General features: G+C 37.5%; 1 protein-coding gene across 2 annotated transcripts in view; it reads right to left on the bottom strand.

Moving 5' to 3' along the window:
• Window positions 1–21295, bottom strand: part of LOC103994178 (histone-lysine N-methyltransferase, H3 lysine-9 specific SUVH4) — a 39035-nt gene that overhangs the window by 3711 nt on the left and 14029 nt on the right. Inside the window, exons 9-12 of one of the 2 annotated variants that reach the window (XM_009414503.3) lie at window positions 19012–19110; window positions 16110–16159; window positions 12649–12737; window positions 4419–4578 (exon numbers count right to left, since the gene is read on the bottom strand). In XM_009414503.3, the coding sequence (XP_009412778.2) occupies window positions 4419–4578; window positions 12649–12737; window positions 16110–16159; window positions 19012–19110 (398 nt within the window). The remainder of the gene's footprint in view (window positions 1–4418; window positions 4579–12648; window positions 12738–16109; window positions 16160–19011; window positions 19111–21295) is intronic. The other variant, XM_065119388.1, reaches the window with a different exon arrangement.

Raw genomic sequence — 21295 nt, 5'->3', positions numbered from 1 at the left:
TTAGACTAAAGTAGGGGATACAATACTGCAGAATTTAGATGGAACAGCACAACAAGAATTTGAGGACAAGAAAGCACACAAATAATGGTTAGAATGTAATAGTTAATATCAAAGAGTATAAACTGTGGGAAGATTAAGTAGCCCAAAGACTTCAACTTTAGCATAAATGATATCAGAGTCTAGACCAAATGCAGCACGAGTAAAAACCATAAATTAATTTGTGCATATTTGTCAAATTTTAACACAATTCAATTCATCTATAAGATTAAGTTAATAGATGAGATGTAGTAAATTCATTTGTACTCTACCCACATGTAGGTATTTGTGTGACATGGAGGCTAAAATCTACAACCCAATGTAGCCAAAGGTGCTAAGTGTCAAAATGCGTGAGGTGCTAGGCACTCATTGGACACTCATAACGATACCATGATTGTTGTACCACCTAAAACGATACCGTACGGGCAGTACATACTGGTCCAAGCATGGACCAATATCCAGACCACCCCTGTTTCAAGTGGTTTGATTAAAATAGTAAAAAAACCAAAAAGTGATGAGCCCCAATCCATTTCAGCGTTAAAAAAGAAAAAAAAAGGCAAATTAGGCTTGTGAACATGAGCCGTCTTCTCGCGTACGATGCCGCAGCCCTCACCGTTGCCTCTTCACTGCTGCGATGCTGCAGCAACGCTGCCTCTTCGCTGTTGTGATGCTGCCATTGCCACTTCTGCTTCAACGCCGCCATTGCTTCCCAGGGACACTGATGCTGCACTTCTCTTCTTTCTTCTTCTTCCTTTCTCCTTCCTCCGTTGTTCCTCCACCACCCCTTCCTCTTCACCCTCTTTTTCTTCCTTGTCAAAACACCGGTACACACCGATGCACCATGTGTCAGTGCATCGATACAGACCAATACATATCGTTCCAACAAATTGCAGAAACGGGTCTGATACCCAAAAAGGCAAACCCTGCTAAGAACTTACAAATAAACCTTGATGTAATTCTATAATTAAAAAGATCTTGTTAAACATATTCCCTTCAGTCCCTTAAAATGTCTAAGATAGTTTACAAATAAAGATTACATACCTGAAATATTTACAGTATGAGATCATAATTTTTTTAATAAAAGTAGCAATTCTTATATCAAAAAATAGACAAAACAATCTAATACCATGGATAGGATAAGATTCAACCTTGTTTGTTTTAACAAAACTCTACTAAATATAAAACGGAGAAAGTTGTCAAAAGTTTACTGACAAAAAGATATATAATCAAAAGTTGATAAAACCAATTTAGAACTAAAGCTTGACTCCTATTGGATTGGAATGCATCATAATCCTTCAACAGAGAGGAGTGCCATTTAAAACCCAGTTTATGTTTTATTCACTCATAACTTATCATCCCTACTTATAACTCATATGTATGTATATACACAAATACTATTATAATCTATATCCTATTGGATTGGAATGTATCACAATCCTTGAACAGCATGGAGTGCCATTTAAATCCCAGTTTATGTTTTTTTCAGTCATAACTTATCATCCCTACTTATAACTCATATATGGACACACATACCCATATAATCTATGTAATATACACCACAAATAATGCTCCTTAGACCAAGATATTCTTGTTTTGGTCCCTAATTTTCTTAGTTTGATTTTTCACTATTTTCATAATTTTCACCTAATTTTTTTTCTTGATTTTAAGTGCATTTTTCAGAGCAAAAACTCAACAAGTGGGATCTTACCAATCCATCAACATAAATCTAGGTAATCTAGAAATTCCTAAAGCCCAGTTTAGAACTTCCCCACTTGCTTAAGAGTACTGACCTGCATATGTGACAGTATGACTTTGATTGAATGAGACAATAACATGCAGATAAATTTTCAATGAGACAAATATATGCAATGAAGCATCCGTACGCTCCTATCTTAATTTATTTTTTAAACACAAACATTCTAACCTGTAAAGAGTGGTTGACATTAATGTAGGAAGCATATGACAATCTAAAAAACTCGTGATGCTCTTCTCCAATCATATCGCTTTAGCCCTATTAACAATATCCATGATACTTAAATTTTTACTCCTGCAAATTTCTCATCATCTTAGAGGTATTTGCTAGCTTGGCATTGCTAAAGCTGCACCCTGCATATTCAACCTTGTTCCTACTTAGTCTAAAACCAGTGTCTGGCATGTCATGTAGCTCAAATTGAGAATTAGTACAAACAGATCTCCATTAGTTACAATAATGTCTTCATCAAACAACTTACACCATGAAAGTCTATCCAATACAGGGCTTGTAATTTCAAACCATTATTAACATCAAAAGATAAGCACTTAAGATTAATCCTTGGAATCAGCTTATAACTATATCAAACTTACTTAACACTAATTGTAACTCTAATACTAATTATATCAAACTTGCTTCACACTAACAAGATGATTTCCAGAAAATGAACCTTCAATTGCTTGAGATTAGCCTCATATTTGAGAGAAATCAAGTTTCGCGAGTGAGATTAAGAGTGTTTGGTGAAGAATAGGGGGAAAATGGGTTTAAAGTGAGAGAGGAGTGAAGAAACAAGGGGAAGAAGTATTAAGATTAGCCTAAAGGATCCTCTTTTGGATCCAGAAACAGATGTTATGTCCGATATGATTTCGGGTAGGCATACCCAGTTTAAGACCTTGAACTTGATACGATATCAATTTTTGGATTCCTCAACAAAAGGCCCTAGACAGACTAAAAAATCTCCATTCCATTTCATCTGTTATCAAAATATCCTTCTCTAGCAGCGGCTCATGCCGCTCTTAGTTCCATGCACATACACCCACAAATAGATATGTGTATAAAGAGAGTTGAGCCAGAATTCTCTCAAATGGGCCAAGGCCTCCATCATGGACCTCAAAATCAATAATGGAGGATTTAATTGAAGATCAACTCCATTGAGCACAGTCAACCACAGACAATCTCTGACAATAATTTATCTGACTTAGGTGCCTTATGTCACCATCAAACCAACACCAAATGAAGTGTAAAAAACGTTCATGCATAAATGTAGAATTTGGAATATTTCAACTAGTACCCTTAATAACTAATTTCAATCTAAATAATTTCAAAGGCATGCATGCATGTATTTGTACTAATATACTAAACAAAAAAAAAGAACATTGTCCATCTCATTAGAGATAATTATTTTCCATCACCTTGATGCATGCTGAAAATGTTTTAAAAGAATATGTTTTGTACTTCCAGGATTTTTAACATCATTTGTCTTGTCCAACAACTTGAGGCCTTATACCAGCCAATACATCACATATATGAAAGAAATAAGCAATTTAACATATAGTAGCAATTTGATTTTATCAATAATATAAATAAATCATGATACACTGATTTTGGCAATCTTGGAGTTCCTATGTCCAAAGAATTAATATAGATATTAATGATTTAGATCCTTTACAATGGGCTGCAATGTATAAGCACAAGTGCCTCTTACCCTAATCATTTTATGGTGACATGATAAACATAAACAAAAAGTTACAGGCAGATGCTTTAGTCTTAGGCTTCTGCAATTTTTCATAACACATTCGTCAAAGCTGGTATTCAATTAGAAGCTCCAATTTCAAAAAAAAGAAAAAAATGCCCCAATTCCAGTTTGCAGTTGGGAGAATAGGAGCACAACATCTAGTCCTCTTTGTTCTTCAATTTAAGTCCATTTTTTCTCCACAATCTTTTTTTTTACTTCTAGAATGAATCTATTAAATAACATATTATCTAATCAAATCCAAAATTAGTACAACAATTATATTTGGAGCCGACATTAACATTACTGTCACCAAGATTTTAAATTTCAGTCAGATCAGAGTACGTTCTAACCAGTACCTATGGTCTAATCTTGTATAGAAATGCATCCTGGTTCGGAGCGCACAATATTATTACTGTCACCAAGATTTTAAATTTCAGTCAGATCAGAGTACATACTAACCAGTACCTATGGTCTAATCAAGTATTGTATAGAAATGCATCCCAATACCGGTACCGAGGTTTTGAATATTGGTCATACTAGGTGAATACCAACTTTACCAGTCTAACCAAAGACAGATACAAGACCATAGAGGTCCATTGATACCAATTCTACAATTCAATATATTGATGGTATGTCAGCGTTGTAATGGTTCAACTGACTGCCGAATCCAAAATTGTACTCCAATCTAAATCCCTGATCGGCACATACCATCTAGTATACCAGTACCACACTAGTCCAGTAGGTTCTCAAAACTTGTAACAGACTGATTTTTAAATCCTTGGGTGTCACATCCAGATAATGAGGTTGAAGAAGCCAGATAAAATGCATATGTGCACTAAGACCCAGTATGATCTCAATTCTTTGTAATATTATGACAGGATGAGAATATACTGTCACCTGCCACCATCCCTTCGAACATATGGGAAATCATATCCATTTAATCTGGCACATGCACAAGTTCTAGGATTCGTACAGTCCCCTTCACATTGGCAGCCAAGAAAATTTGCAGGAAGCTTCAAACTTTTTGCTAGTTGCATTGACTTCTGGTATAGAAAACCTGCCATGACAATTGCAAAAACCATTAGAGCAGAATTCATGAACCATCACATTGAACAAGCATAATTAACTATCTCAGACACTATTTCACATAGTTCACTTACCATTAAACTACAACAAGAACATAAATACCATGGATCATGTTGGACTTTAAAAGTAACTTAAGCTATCAAAAGAACTGAAGATTGTTGTGCAGGCCGGTCGGATTCTCATCGGTCAAACTGTACTGTGACGGTAAGGCATTCAACTATGCCAAGCTGAACTGTGAAGGTAGTGATATTTCGTTAAGCCAACAAATAGCTTGTTCTACCAAAACTACTAGGATTTTGTCAATTTTTCCAAATTGGCTAATCTTTTCAAGGTGCTAATATATCAAAATTTCCAAGTGCCACATAACTGCCAATTCTTAAAAGATAACTACTTCACAGTAGTTGATGAGGTTCATCAGAATCTACAAAAAATAATTAATTGCCAACAATTCTGACTCACTTTCAATTTCATTTTAAACAACACTATGAAGAGGATGACAAGAATGTCTGGCAACAATCAATCACAATATGCTGCAATTATAACATCAAGATTTTCTGGGGTGGTTAGATTAAATTTAGTAACTCAAAGTTTTATTATTTCTGCAATTATTATAGTGACTTTTTTGTTATTTTTGGTAGGTATCCAAATACCATAAATGGACAGGTTTAACGTGGTCCGAGTCACCATCAATTTGGGTTTTTTAGTAAATTGTTTAGCACAGATGCTGTTTTGAGTCAAATTTGAGTTCATAATTTTAAGCTTATATTGAGTCAGAATTAGTTTTGAATTATATTTTGAGGGGCCTTGAAGTCCAAGTTTAAAATGTTACTGGCATGTGTATTGCATTTTGAAGTTGTTTTTCAGTGATATTTTATTGAAACCGTCATATTATCCAAGTTCAGATTAGAAAAGAAAGTCTAGGGCAATTATTTTCCTAAACGAGGGACAGAAATCTTATTTTGCTTTGTTGCATTCATTTATGTTCAGTCATTCAAACTGGATCAGCAAGGGCAAAAGAAAATCAGCATATAAAAAAAACCCAAAATTTCTCGAGAGAGAAGGAAGATTCTAGAAGACCCGCCAAGTAATGCACGAAGCTCTACTCTATCCAAATCAGCCCAGATTCAACCAAGAAAAGAGCGTGTCAACATCATCCGGTAGAAGGAAGAAATCGTGAAATGTATGATGTATCTATCCTTCTGAATTCTTCTAAACGTTCCTTTAGAACCTACCAAGTATGATTCTATTATAGTGTAATATTTCATAACATGTCTTTAGGAAGTGTTAAAACATGTTTTGACTTGGGGTTTTGTAACACAATTATCCTTTTCTCTATAAGTAACTCATCCAACTTCTAACCTCCATTTTCCTCAACACTCTTTTACCCTTTGTCCACTCTCTTTAGGATCATGGGTATCCTCTTCCACCGCTTAGAGATCTGCCTCACTTCAAACTCTCATCTTTCCCACCTCGATCTTTTACCTCCTTTATCCTTTCATTTCTTTTATAATATCATTTGATGGTCATGCTTGCAACATAACAATAAGATTTATCGAACACCCTAGTTCTATGACACATCTATCAGCAATGCTATGGGCTTGCACACTCCCATGCATGTTGGGTTCTAAATAGCACAAAGCAGCCAAGGTTTGCAATATCAGGCTTATATCGGGATTAGCTAAGGGTGATATAAATAGAAACAACATGACACGTACCATTGGCCATCGAAAATATTAAAATTTAAAATCTTAAACATTACCATAAACATTTAAAAGCAAATTGATTAAATCAAAAATGAAAAAAGCAAAAATTGTATGCACTGTAAGATCTTTTACCTATGTCATGTGCAAGATGACTAACAATTCAAAAGAAAAACAAATATGGAACTAAAATGTAAAAGCTTAAACATTGTATTGAAGAATGTTCATTTAGAATATAGTAATTATGTAATTGTGAAAACATTAATTATATCAAGAGAAGATATTACTAAAGTAAGTAACAACTGCAACGTCTACATACAGAAAACAAAATCAGAAACAGTTCTGCCTACAACTATCAACAATTTGACATCCCCATTAAAGACACACTATCCCCCCAATCACTGAGCTAGTGAAATTTTGAATAATACAAAGACATTAAAAGAGGATTTCCTTCAAAGAGAGTGCATATGGAATTGTAAAGCAACTTAGTAATAGCAATTTTCTCCCTTAATCATCTCCCTTTCTCTCAATTTTCCCTTGTTCCACCTTTTATTGTTTGCTCTTCTCCCTAACAGCTACTATTGTCAGCCACCTTATACTCTTCTGTTTCTCCTTCTGAGGTTAAAAAGTTGACTACAATGAACCAAAATCAAGAGACTCCATCCAAGACCAATAACATGACCCTGTTACTTGATCTCTTATAGCCATTAATTGTCTTAGATCTTGTTAACTTTCCTAGTCTTATCAGATGTGATTAAAAAGTTTTAGGTTCGAGTCAAAGTTGTCTTGAGAATACCTGGAAACTTCCAATTCTAATGTTAAAATAATGTATTACCTCTTTGTTGTAGACTTACACATTCATGTACACAGCGATAATAAAAGCTCAATTGTGCCCATCCCAGTAATTGCAAGATAGATGTTTTCTCTATATACTCAATTATACTGATGATTCCCACAAACAATCCAATGGCAAACAAATTAATAAAAAGCTCAATCCACCACCTTGTCACATCCTTAGTTGGGATTGCCTAATGAATGTGACACCCAAGAGATATTCGTCCACAAAGAGTAACCTAGACCTTAATCTTGTGCAATCCACAAAAGACATGAATAGAGAAGAAAAGGTTAGAAATGAGAACATGTGGGTAATATGTCACCATCGCGCACGAAAAGGGCAAAATAACTAGGATCACAAGCGACACAAAGCAAATAATTTTTATTGGACACAAAAGCTCTCGCAAATGGGCTAAGCAATCACACACAAATGCAAATGCAAGTCCAATGTCTATCTAGCACTTTCATCAAACAAAAAGCGAGCACGCTAAAAGCATTGCACCACCCCTTAGACATATAACTAAGGCCCCATTCGGCCTAGTGCCACCCAGGGGTTCCAGGTCCCAAGGGTGGGACCTAACACAACATTGACACAACACCAACAAGAAGTATTACAACATGACATCTAAAAGTTGGGACTTTGGCTAAAACTGAGGTCATTGACTTCAGATTGGGATTTCAATGTCATGTCATAATAATGACATCAATCAAGTGTCAGATGACACACTTCTCCACCCCTCGTTGTTGTTGTAGCTCTGAGACCTCATCGTCACCAAGGTGGTCAATGGTGTCGAGAGGTTAGCAAGCCTCGAGTCCTGTTGTTATTGTTGTAAGTGTTGCTTCTCCCAATGCGACCCCTCCAGTCAAGAGGTGTTAGGAGACCTTAAAGACTCCCCCTTTGGGAACTGAAGGAGCTCGCTAATGGTGCTACAAGGGTTAAGGGGCACCCATCCACCTCAGCTGGTTGGGCGAGGTCGAAAGGTGGTCGATGGGATGTTTGTGCATCAAGTTAAACGCCAACACCCTCCGCTCGACCTCGAGCATCATTGGATTCTCAATGTGTGGGCCCGAGGAAAGGTATGACATTTAATCCCTCCATTGCTTTTATGCCACTTGGTGGGAGGATCCTTCTTCCTTTTGCGCTTGTCAACAACACAATAGAGTCGATTATGGAGATCCATATCTAAACACATGAGATGGTGCCCGAACCCATAAGAAAGGAAATAAAAAAAGGAGGAAGGATACAGTAACTAAACCATGGCGTAGGACTAAGCTTTGCATCAATGAGCCACTACTCACTCATTTAGAGGATGGTGGTGGACTCAATCAAAGCCATGACAATTCTTTTAAATAACCCCTTTTCGGCCCCAGCCAACCTCAAGAGGCATTGGTAAAAGTGGTCTTTCAAGATTGGAAGACTTCTAAAAAACAGAGTGGGCGGGAATTAGAGACCCACCACACGATTGCTTTAATATATATACAAAAGTAATGATTCAACGTCTAAGGTCGATGATCACTGAGCGAGTAAGTTCGAACTCAATCAGAATGCATAATGTATATCTTAAGTAATCTAAGTCTAAGATGCTCATGCATGAGGAGCTAAAGGATTTCATCGAGGATTGCGAACCCCATTGCTCGAGGAATTCACCTTGACAAAACAACCTCCCTTATAGTAGCAACTCCGACCCCTTCAGAGGAGGACAAAGTTTGCTCCGCTAAGACCGAAAGGGAAAATGGGATCAGTGACCAAACCAAGTCCCATCCGAACATGGAAGAAGAAGAGGTGGAAGAAATCTCAAACCTTCAAAGATAGGGGTTTGGAGTCCATCAAACGTTTTTAGCTCAAAATCCAAATGGTCCAAATGTAAGAAAACAAGAGAGTGGGTAGAAAATAAAGGGAGAGGCCCTATATATATAGGATCGAGTAACCTAATGGCTAAAAGCTCATCTGGACAAACAACATAGTAGCATGAGATCGGCAAAGAAAGATTGGATGCAAAGATTGCAATCTCTACAATCCTCAACGATTCAATTGCAAACCAACATGGCACCTTACTATTGGACCACGCATGCAAACCATGAGGTAGTGTTATCAAGAGATCTCAAGAATCAAATCAAATCTAATCAGGTACTACAATCGAAGCAACATGCTTCAAGAAAACCAATGCCACGATGATGGTTCACACGAGCGGATTGTTTGTTACACAAGCTAGAATCCAAACAACAAAAGCAATGCACATAGCACCATCAACAAGGAACCACCTCGACATGACCAAATCAACTAAGAAACATCCCTCGATACAGACACGGCCTAATTAACCAAGAAGCGTCCCCCGACATCAATGCAATTGAATCAAACGAGAAAAGTTCTGAGACAATGCCATAATCAAATTAGCCAAAAAAAACATCCTGTGATGATGAAATCAAATTGACAAAAAAGAATCCCATGACAGTGATGGTCAAATCAGTCCAAAAGTGTCCTACAATAACAACATGATGACAACATAGTCGAATCAGCCACAAAGCATCCTAAAATGATGGCACAGCCAAGTCCAACAAGTAAACGACCTTTAACGAGGTTGACAACACAACCACAAAGTGTCAACTCGATCCCACGACGTTGGGATGGGCAGCACTAATAAGAAGGCCAACTCAACAAAGACATTACTCTGCAACCGCAACAAAACGATTATAAGCACAATCTTGTGACCCATTGAAGGCCGAATGATGCCTGTAAACATTTCAAGCATTTACTGCAGCCTAGATGCAATCTAGCACTCATCCATCACACTATAAAATGACCCTAGGTGCATTCCTAATATACTTTTTAACTTCGACACTTGACCAAATCCTCAAAACCTTTACTAACTTAAACATCAAAGGGGCCTCATCAGATACACCCCTCCTTTGTCACCTCCTCCCCTTCCTTCTCCACCTCCTCGCTCTTCCCCTCTGCCTTGGCCTCCTCATTTGCCTCCCCCTCCTCCATTTCCTTTGCCTTCTCCCCCTCCTCCGACTCCTCCCCTGCACCCTCCACTTTCCATCCACCTCCAAAAACACCTCTAGAATTCAAGAAATAATTCTTCTAAAATTTCCAACAAAAAAAATGAATCAGAGTTATAATCATATATGAATGTGAGTGTATTTGAACAATGTTCAAATACACTTGATTTTTAATTTAAACATACTCGACTATAAAATCCAAAATCTTCAATTGGAAAGGTTAAATAAACAAGTGTATTTCAGTTCATTTTGAGTGTAACGAGATCAACTTCCAACAAATGATCCAAAACTCACATAATTCTACTATAACATGATTCTAACAAGAATTTTTTAGAATTTTTCATTTGTGGATGGATTGTGTGAACGAGTGTAAACGGATCAACTTCGACATATTTTTGTACTGATTTTTTTTCTATTTTATGATAATTTTAGAATAATTAATTATCAAATTAATTAAGCTTTCATAATTCAATTCATTTTTTAATATAATGGGTCAACTTCAATCAAACCATCTTAAGCTTTCATAATTCTACTAGAAAAAGATTCTAACAAGGATTATAAAATTCTTTTCATTTTATGATGAATTTAGGATAGATAATTCTCGAATTTGATACGTTTTAAGGTACTTTCTGTGAATGACTGTATTTTAATTTATTTTTGAGTGAACTTTCACAATTCTACTACAACATAATTCAAATAAAAATTTTGGTGGATTTTTTCTTTTTTGATGATTGTAGTTCTTGGATTGGTTCTACCAAGAAGAAAGATTGTTCTATCCTCATATTACCATTAATTTACGAGGAAAAAAACTTCCAATACTTAAATTTGTTTAGTTTCAATAGTTTTATATCAGAATTATTGTGATCAACCTGACAAACAGCTGTAGAATTTTGCCCAATTTTCAAGGGGAGTGGTTACGGCCCAGTTCACAGGAGCCCACAGGGCATATCAGGCATGAAACCATAAACCCATGAGAAGGGTCCCAAATTGGTTGGTCCATGGGCCAGATCACACCCGGTTGGTGTGCAGCAGTCCAGACGAAATTGCATTCCTTGATTCATATATTGAATAGACACTTTGGTAACATTTCAAGGTTGCCTCAATCAACATCATGAGGCAACCTTGAAATGTAACATTTCACTAACAAAAAATATAAGGAATTACCCATGGACCAAATACAGTACAAAACAGGCACCATTATGCAAACCAACGCATTATGAGCAGTATGCGATTAAGGATAGGTGTGGGGTAGGCATGCTGATCGGTACGCCCCTATATCAGCTAATATAGTCGAAACTCAACCATCATTGACAGATACGGGTTGGTAATACTCGAATTTCTACCGTACCAATCTCCTATTCCAAAAACCAGGTCCCAACGATGAAATTGACCTTTGAGCCCTATTCTAGCCCTTTAAAAGGCCTCCTGCTCCCCCTCTTACACTCACTCTCACTAACTCTCATTCTCACTATGTCTCACACTCTCACTTGTTTAATTCCTAACCAACGATTAGTCGACATCAACCTCTTCATTTGAATAAAAGAGGGATTAGAACTCAGGATCCGATGGAATTTTCTCCCCAATTAAAGGTATTTAGCCTCTTTTTTTTGTCTATGTTTTATATATCATTCCATAAACTTGGAGGCTTATTAATGCATATGTAGAAAGATTAAATGTGACTAAGGTTATTCTCTTATGTTTAGGCCCAATTAGTGCCATTCTCTTATGTTTAGGCCCCATTGGGGCGTTTAGGGCTAATTACACCCTGTTTTTCATTGTTGGATTATGAATGATTATGAATTTATTGGTTGATTAATGATTTTATTGTATTTAATTTGATTAAGATCTAATTAGAGCTAATTAGTGTTGTTTTCTCACTATTAGATCCAATTAGGGGTCATTAGGCATAATTTAGGGCTAATCACAACTTATTGTATTCATAGATTCAATTTTTCAAACTTATAACTAGAATTTTTGTTCATTCATGACTTAGGTACACTTTATTCCAACGTTCGCAATACCATACTGTACCGGTATTTCGACCTAGGCTCGGTACCGATACGATACGATATACCGAGCGGTACACCCAGGTGTGCCGAGACTGTAGCACTACTACAGTGCACTGCTACAGTGCTACAGTGCACTCGGACCGGTAACAGACGGTCCACGTACCGACAACCTGTTGGACCGGTACGTACTGCCCGTACCGGGCGATACAGTTCGGTACGGCAAACCCTGCTTTATTCATCTTTAAATATAATTTATATACCAAGAACTTAGGAGAAAAAAATCCTAAGATAAGGTTTTTAATTTTGGGCCATTTTCGACCCTTTTATAAATAGATACCTACAGGTGTACCAACACCAGACACTGGTACCATCTGATATGTATCAGTCCGATCATATGCCCAGTCTGCATGATATGACATTCTTTGGAATTAACCTCCTTGGAATCAACCATTAATTGCAACTTGAATGAGCGATGGAACTAATAAAAAAGCTTGCCTGTTGGTGGTACAGGTGGATCATCTACAACATTAGTGACGGGAATAGGAATATTCTCCTGGCCTCCACTAATGTCTTCACATACCAGCCTGAACAAAAAATGGGTTGGTTCAGGATTAGACAAAGTTGCAACATCATGTGGATTAATAGTCCTCCAGCAAAAACATTACAGATAAAAGAGAATTAGAAACTAGTGATCTCAAAAGTCATCAAGACTGATGACTAAGTGTGCTTAAAATCACGGCAACATACAACTTTCCATGTATTGGATGATAATAGAAAATAATTAATAGGAGCACAATGTTGGCTACACATGGTAATAGCCATGCATGATCACAAATATAAAGATGGATCATATACAAGGACAATTTTGCCAAAGAAAAAAAACATGATCCACAATATGTCCTAACTAAACAAAGGGCTTGATTCTGAAAGGAGGAAAATTTAGCGGAAAAATATTTCCTGTTATGGACCCTCAGCCCAAGAAAAGAAAAAAAAAATAGAAAATGTGAGGGGGTTATATTACTAGGAATGTCCAAGATGGATCAGAATTGACCTAGTCAGACAAGATCAATCGATCAGCACAAAATTAACCATGGATTGCTTAATTTGTGTTCAATTGGCTTATTTCAAAGTTCAAACCATGGATTGATGTTTTGGGTACTGGAACCATGCCAGTCCATGGTAAGGCCAGTATGGATCTGGTCCAGTCCAGCATACCATGCAAAGGTCCATGGTCGGATCAGAATGGTTTCAGTCTGGTCCAGACAGTTGGACGAAGGGGAGAGAGACAAAAAGGAAACGAAAGGAAGAGAAGAAGAAGAAGAAGAAGAAGAAGAAGAAGAAGAAGAAACAGTGGCAAAGGAAGAGAAAGGAGGAAGAAGAACAGACGAGGCTGTGGACAAGGAGGGGGAGGAGGTGTACATGCGGGCGGCCACATGCAGTAAGCATGCAGCGAATGGAGAGGTTGAAATTCCCCATATCTGAGTTGTGTCACAGACCTAGGTAGGTAAACAGAGAAATAAGATTATATGAGGACTCAACCCAAAGAACCCAATTTGGGTCTGTTCCATGAACCAGTCAGCGGTTCAACCTTGAATACTGATCAAACCATATTGAACCAGTCAGTTTTGCAGTTCTTGTTTCAAACAACCCAGGCTGATTTGTTGTACCTGGGACCTGACTTTATTGAAAAAGATGTTGCAGGTGATGTGGGAGAAGGTTCAGTAAATCCCAATACATATTGTTTAATCATCCAAACCTTGCTCCTTAGATCATACAAAAGTATCAACCATGCCATGGAAGAAAAGAAAGAAGAAAAAAACTGACGATGAAAATTTCTTATTGCACTAATTGACTTAAACCTTAAGCATCGAATCAGATATAGTCTTCAGCACACGTACTGAAACTTATCAGACCAGTGAACACTAAATAGGGTGATAGAGTACACGTACATGTCGGTCATTAGTGAACAACAATAAATCAACAACCCGTTGTTTTATAAATCAACAACACTAAATAGGGTGATAGAGTGCATGCTGGTCACTAGTGAAAAAGATGTTTAGAATGCCATAATGTCAGTATATTAAGTAAATGGTGTACCAACAAACATGTTTAATTTGTCTGATCTGTAAATACCAGTATTTGATTCCATCACCACTAAGTACACCTATAATACTTGTTGCCAAATCATATCAAGCTCATCAAAGCCTAATTCCACTTGAGAAAATAATACAGCAATCAGATTACTTAATCTTGAAAGGAATTTTAAGTAGATCATCAAAGATTTGATGTTATTGTGTCAAAAGTACAGGAACCACCATAGGAAACACCAATAGAAATCAATAAAAGGATAAAATGACCAAGTTTACAAAATTTGGTGCTTGGAACATAAGCTTATTGAAGAGAACTTGCATCTTGTATCTGGAGTACATTTTATTGAGGTCCCATATCAATTTTGCATCTTAAACCAAAAGAGTACCATTTCTTTTAAGAAACACAAACTACTGCTCTTAGTATAACTTGTCACAATTAATACTCCATGAGACCTGTTATGCCATTCACATTATTCAGTCAAATGCCAACAATTCCCTTCTCATCTAACTAAGATACATAGTGCATAGAAAACATAAAAACCCATTAAAAGGCATCAGAATTATTAAAAAGGCCATCTACAATTCCTCATTTTCACACCTTTGGGCTTGCACTACAAGTATATGGAAAAAAACATATGATAAGCAGTATTGGACAGCAATAAGAGGAATGGTCAAAATCAAGACACGGGTCTCCTCTAGCCTTAGCAAAACTATGTTCTCTATACAAAAATTTCTTAATAAGCACTGATCTTGACCTATAAAGTTTGACTTGTCTGGAATAAGTCTTAACTCTCCGATGATTATGGTGATCATGATTTCGCCAGGAACATAAGAACGTAGATTAAAGTGGCAAGCCTAGCCATCTAACAAGAAAGACCAAGGAGTTAAACACTAGCCCATACCTACTATATTAACCAATACATACTAATCACAGAGCCCATACTGATACCAGCGGCAACAACACCCACTTACAGGTCCAACATGTTCTTTATATTTTTCCTAGCTGCATGCCATGGTATGTCATACGGTACCACTTTTGTGTATACAGTATGGACAAATACTTTGTAGCTCGTAAGAATGTCTTTAAAGCCTCATCTTGCAAAGATTGATGTGAGAACCAAACAAACTATTTTTGTAAATAAAGCAAGATGTATTATCTAATATATGGTCAGATGAGGATCAAAGAATGCCAGAAGAAAAAATCATACGAAGTTGACAAGAATATCTGATTAGATATTGGTCGGAAAAAATATTAGTTTGCCAATTTCTTGGATGAACATGGAGGAAGCCATGATCATCCAATATGGAGGAGATAATTTTTCGTCAAAAAAGGGTCCGAATCATTTTTGCTTAACATATAAGTGGCTGTTCTATATAGCAGCCAAATTTAATTGCATATTGAAAGCAAAGTCTTCATGAGTTGGTAATGCATGGCATTCACAGTAGACCTCTGAAATCAGTTTATGTGGCACTCAACATTATCATATGTTATCATTGCGTTTGAAATTTAGTGATAAAGAGACTATATTTAAGAAGAAAGCCTTTATAGAAAAGCTGAAGAAATCAAAACCCCAGGAACTACAGTCATACTTCGAGCCAAAAGTAAATATACATCTGCCAAGAAAAATTACTTCATTTTTATTATGCCTTGAAAATAAACAATCCCAGGATATATTGATCCACGAATTTTATAATCATAGAGTTAATATATTTGGTTAGTTTAGCAAAATCCACAAAGTCTAGAAAATGAAAGATCATCTATAAGCAACTTTATAGCACCGAGCCAACACCTTCTTTGTCATGCACTTTTAAGTATAAATACATTTTATTAGTTGACAAGAGAGTAATGTAGTGTAAGAATAGTACCCACGCAGATCTGAAATAGATCTAGGAGCTTGAGCTCGACCAAAATAAACCTGCAATTTACGAAAAGTTTAATAAATAGGAGGCAAGAACAAAGATGAGCAGGAGATTTCAATATGGAATATGGGCAGTACCTAAAACCCAAAATCAACGATGCATTTAACCAAAAGTGACATAGTATTACCCATTCGAAAGATAATCAAACAATTAGACATTTTGAGCAAAATTGAATTTTTTGTATCTAATCCAAAATTGACATGAATTTAACACAAAACAATGTCTGCCATAACCAATTGTCAGGAATCACGAACCCATCAACTTGGTGGACATGTCCATGTCAAACATAGACACATCACCGACACGATCAGACACATGTCCAACCGTGCCTTATTTTTATTTTTTTTCTATTTTTGTCGGACACGACATTGCTCGAGATTTACTCGTGTCAAACACAGATTTACTCATCACATCGTGCTAACATGCGATGGAGGCATGAAATCCCTGGAAAACTAGTTCATCAATGGATTCAGCAAGGATTTCTAACCCTTCTTCCTCACCGACGAAGCCTTTGGCGCGCCCCATGCAACCCCCAAACAACCATCACTCACCTCTACCCCGACTCAAACCCTTCTTCCTCGACGAAGCCTCTACCCCTTGCGTCAATTCCCCCCAGTCCACCATGTCCCATCGACATCTAGCAAAGCCTATGCCCCACTTGCATCCCATCAACATTCTCAAGCCTTGACGATTGTGCCCCTCGCCCCTCCACGTCCCACCTATGTTCACCGATACTCGATGGCCATCACGCACCCTCGGGCCCTCCGCCCTCGAGTGCCCCACCTATGTCCACCACTATCTAGTGGCCATCACGTGCCCACAAGCCCTCCGCAACCTCACCGATGTCCAACGAAGCTTCTTCCTCACCGGCGAAGCCTTCTCCATGTTGTGTCGCAAGGTAAGATGCTGACTTGTTAAATGTTAACTTGTTTATTTTTTACTGCTAAATAAAAGAAGAAAACCTATTTTGATTATTAACCTATTTTGGTTTTTTATTTTTTTAACCTGGGTTTTTTCTTCCTTTTTATTCTGATTAACTTGTTAAAACTTATTTTGGCATATATATGCTTACCTATTCTGAATCAGATTAGGTGCCTATGAATTCACCCTAGCAATTCTTGAATATGCTCACCTGACCCTTGTCAGCGACTTCTCGAACATGCTATGATAGCACTACATGACTTTCATTTTTAGCTTCATTATGATGGATTATGTAGGTATAAAATTATGTCAAGACATGCTCAAAAGATGATGCACATTCAACTCTCTGTTGCTTTGCAACTTCAATGAGATTTTGGATTGGTGCCTATCATACCATAGTGTATTATTAGAAAATTTAAATATAAATACGATAAACCTTACGTTAATCAAATATTATATATACATTAAAAAATTCACATATCCTCAGCGTGTCCATGTCCTAAATTTTTTAAAAATGACATGTCGCCATGTCTGTGTCATGTCATGTTTTTGTCTATGCTTCTTAGACCTATTTACACTCCTATGATAAAAAAGCAATATGATGTAAATAAATGTCAACAAGAACATCAAGTCATGACTAAAATAATTACTATTTTGCACAAAATATATCAAGTGCAGAATACAATATGAATCTTCACACTGTAAAGTTGTAAACAAGCTTATGTCACCATTGTATACCAGAATGTTTACATTGGGCATCTCCATATGCTTTTCCTAAAGACGTGTATCAACAAGAATAAGCAACATGGTGTTAAAACAACATATGAATCTGTTCTTTTGTCATCATAGAATATACTTCATTTTTTTACAATGCAAACACCAAAGGAGCTAGCATAATTCTATACCAAAAAGTCACTGAAAAAGCATTAGAAGTTGGATCCAAACTGAATGTTATAACTTATATCGAGAAATTAACACACATATGGAAGAGACAATCAAGCAAATGTGGTACAAGAAACAAGCCAATCAGTACACCATAACAAACCAAAAGAAACACTCATGATTCAAGTAACAATTTTGAATAATTATTTTCTAAGTCAATAAGATAATAATAACTATAAGAAATCAATATGTATTATAATACAATGGCTAGCATGTCCCAAAAATTTTATTCAAAATAATATGCATAAAAACATAGAATTTCAAATTTGAAACTAGATCAGTTTCAACTACTGCTGGCAAGACTTTGTGTCAACAGTGAGGTTGCACCTCTGCAACTTGTGTCAACGGTTTGATTCATAAAAACAACCTCTTTACTATTAAAGAAAGGACTGTATGCATTGCTCCTTTGCAAGGTTACTACCTTCATCTAGGACCAATCATTAGCAAGGGTGCCTCTAAAATATAAAAAATTAATAATAAGTGATCAAAGGCCTACAGTTTCTGGGATCAGTTGCACATATCCTTTCTTGCCACTAAGCACCAATTGAAGCAACATTCTGAAATCCATATATAGTTTTCCTCATTGCTTCTTTCGATCTACAGATATGAGTGTTTCAGAGCCATTTGTAAGTTGTTTCATAAGTTTTTTTGTTAAATTTCCGTAATATGTACGAGTTTGGGATTAAAAAAATGCATAACTTAAAAGAATATCTTTCTTTCTGGCTAAATAACAGCTAATTATAGTTATTTGAGTAAAGTAGATGGGGTTTGTAATTTATGAGTATATTAAACCTAAGCAGCCTATTTGACTATTTTATGGAGTAAGGACTTCCACTCTTCGCTTGGGTACACACTAAAGAAGAAAAAAGATACAAATAAAGAGAAAGGAAGGAAGAGAAAAGAAGCATCTCAAAAAGACTCAAAGAAGACAGAAGCAACAATAACATTAAATGGCTACATTAGTTCACATAATCAGTTGAAAGACCTGGTTAGTTGTCAGATGAGGCTGACCCTCGAGCCTCTTCAAGTTGAATTTGTATACCGTGAACCCCCGGACACCTTTTTCAGCCCAGTATTTTACAACCTGTTGACAAAAGAGTATTTGAACAACCAGAATAAATGCCAAACCAAAAATCAGAGCAGGTGAAGAAGAACCAACTAGTCTAGGAAAGTTTTATAATAGCAAAGAATTTAGAAAATCATAATCAATACGAGTGAAATAAGACAACTTCTCAATTATCTCCATACAAGAATCAAAATTCATGATATTAGCAACAAGGTTCGACTTCTTGTGCTGACCGAACATGCTAGCTGGCCAATGGTATGGCACATACAGCTCCATACCGGTGTATCGACCGGGGCATGCCGACGATCAAATTAACTGTTGGGATCAGGTTAATCAAGGCCATCCATCAAAATCAATCAAAATCTAATTGTTATCGACCGGTACAAGTCAATAATAGTCCAATTTCAAACATGTCACCCGATACAAGAGGATCTATCCCGTGATACGCCCCCCAAACAGAAACCGCACGATCCAACGCAATCCATGTCTCGCTCGCCTGTTGGACCAGTATGTACTGTCGGTACCATACCATCTCGAGTGATACAGAAAACCTTGATTAGCAGTATTGAACATGTTATTGTGATTTGATGGAGAGAGCAAACTAAGAAGATGGAGAGGGCAGCGGATGAACCTACAATGGCAGATGAAGCGGATAAGGTTACCAACGACGACGGACAAAGCTACAACGGATGAAGTGAACGAGGTTACCAATGGTAGTAGATGAAGTTGCAACGATAGACGAAGTGTACAAAGGCAGTGAACAATGCAAACAAAGGCTGCGGATGAACAGTAGGTTGCCCTGAGGTGTTACGAGGCGCTCATGCCTTGCCTCGCTCGAGTGCCTTTTGAAAACACTACTTGTTACAACATAATTAATCATATTTTTCCTAAGAGTAAATGCTAGGTCACAAAATTCCAGATCGCCTATATTGATCTTTTACTGCCATTAAGCTGAGCATGTAGCAATATTCTTAATTAAATTTAAATAATTTAAATCCTTATTTATAATTTTTAGTAAAACATTTAATATTCTTTGGTCTTATTTATAATTTTTAGTAAAATATTCTTAGGTCTTCTTTTAACTTCCCTTGCATTACTAAGATTCATTATTTGACTTATTCTAACTACAACAAAAGCACAGCAAAGTAGGGTTTGCAATACTATACCTTACCGCCCAGTACGGGTGGTACGTACCAATCCACTAGCAGATCGACATGTGGACCACCTGCTACCGAGCGATCAGTGATTTAAAAAGCGCTAGGCGCCAAGGTCCAAAAACGCCCGAGGCGCTCGCCCAAGCGAGGCGAGTCGCTAAAATATAAAAAATATATAATATAATTAATAAATATAATTATTTACAATACGATAACGTGAAATTAATGGTTGTAGAAAGAGGTTGATTACCAATCTAATAGATTATTTAGATTAATGATCCTCAACCATCAATATTTCTTTCAACCATCAACTTCTTTCTTTCCCCTATTATTAATCTATTAACAATATTGAAAATTAATCATTTCAAAATTCAAATAAACTTAATATTAACAGTATAAGCCTGCTGACGGAGAAACGAGGAAGCAGCGGCGAGCGGCAGCGGCAGCGGGAAAGGGAGTGGAAGCGGCTCGTGGGAGGGCTCGCGGGAGGCGCGAGCAGCGACAGCGGCGAGCAGCGGCAGCGGGAGCAGGAGCGACGAGCAACGGGAGGCGCGAGCGGCGACAGAGGCAGCGTTTGCGAGCAACGACAGCAGCGAGCGGCAACAACGACAGCGTTTGCGAGCAGCGACAGCGGCGAGCAGCGAGATCGGGATCGGGATTGGGAGCGGCAGCGGTTAGGGTTGGGTAAGGGTTAGGGTTGGGTAAGGGTTATATCGGTTTAGTTGGTTCGATTGAACCAACTAACAACCGAACCAGGACCGAACCAGGACCGAACCAGACCTAAAATCCTAGTTCGGTCGCCTTGGTTTACCCAGGCGCTCGCCCGAAGCGCCCAGCGCTTGGGCTCGGACGAGCGCCCAACGCTTGGGCTCGGATGAGCGCCCAGGCGGCGCCTGTTTGAAGCGCGCCGCCTGGGAGATTAGCGAGGCGCTCGGACCTCGCCTCGCCTCGCCTCGCCCGAGCGCCTAGGCGAGCGCCCGAGCGCCTTTTTCAATCACTGCGAGCGATATCAAGCATTTGGCCCTGTATCAAGCGATACAAGGCTATTT

This window comes from Musa acuminata, chromosome BXJ2-8, assembly GCF_036884655.1.
Source record: "Musa acuminata AAA Group cultivar baxijiao chromosome BXJ2-8, Cavendish_Baxijiao_AAA, whole genome shotgun sequence".
Taxonomy (NCBI): domain Eukaryota; kingdom Viridiplantae; phylum Streptophyta; class Magnoliopsida; order Zingiberales; family Musaceae; genus Musa; species Musa acuminata.
Note: the sequence above shows the minus strand (reverse complement) of the source record. Positions and strands in the feature narration are given on the sequence as shown.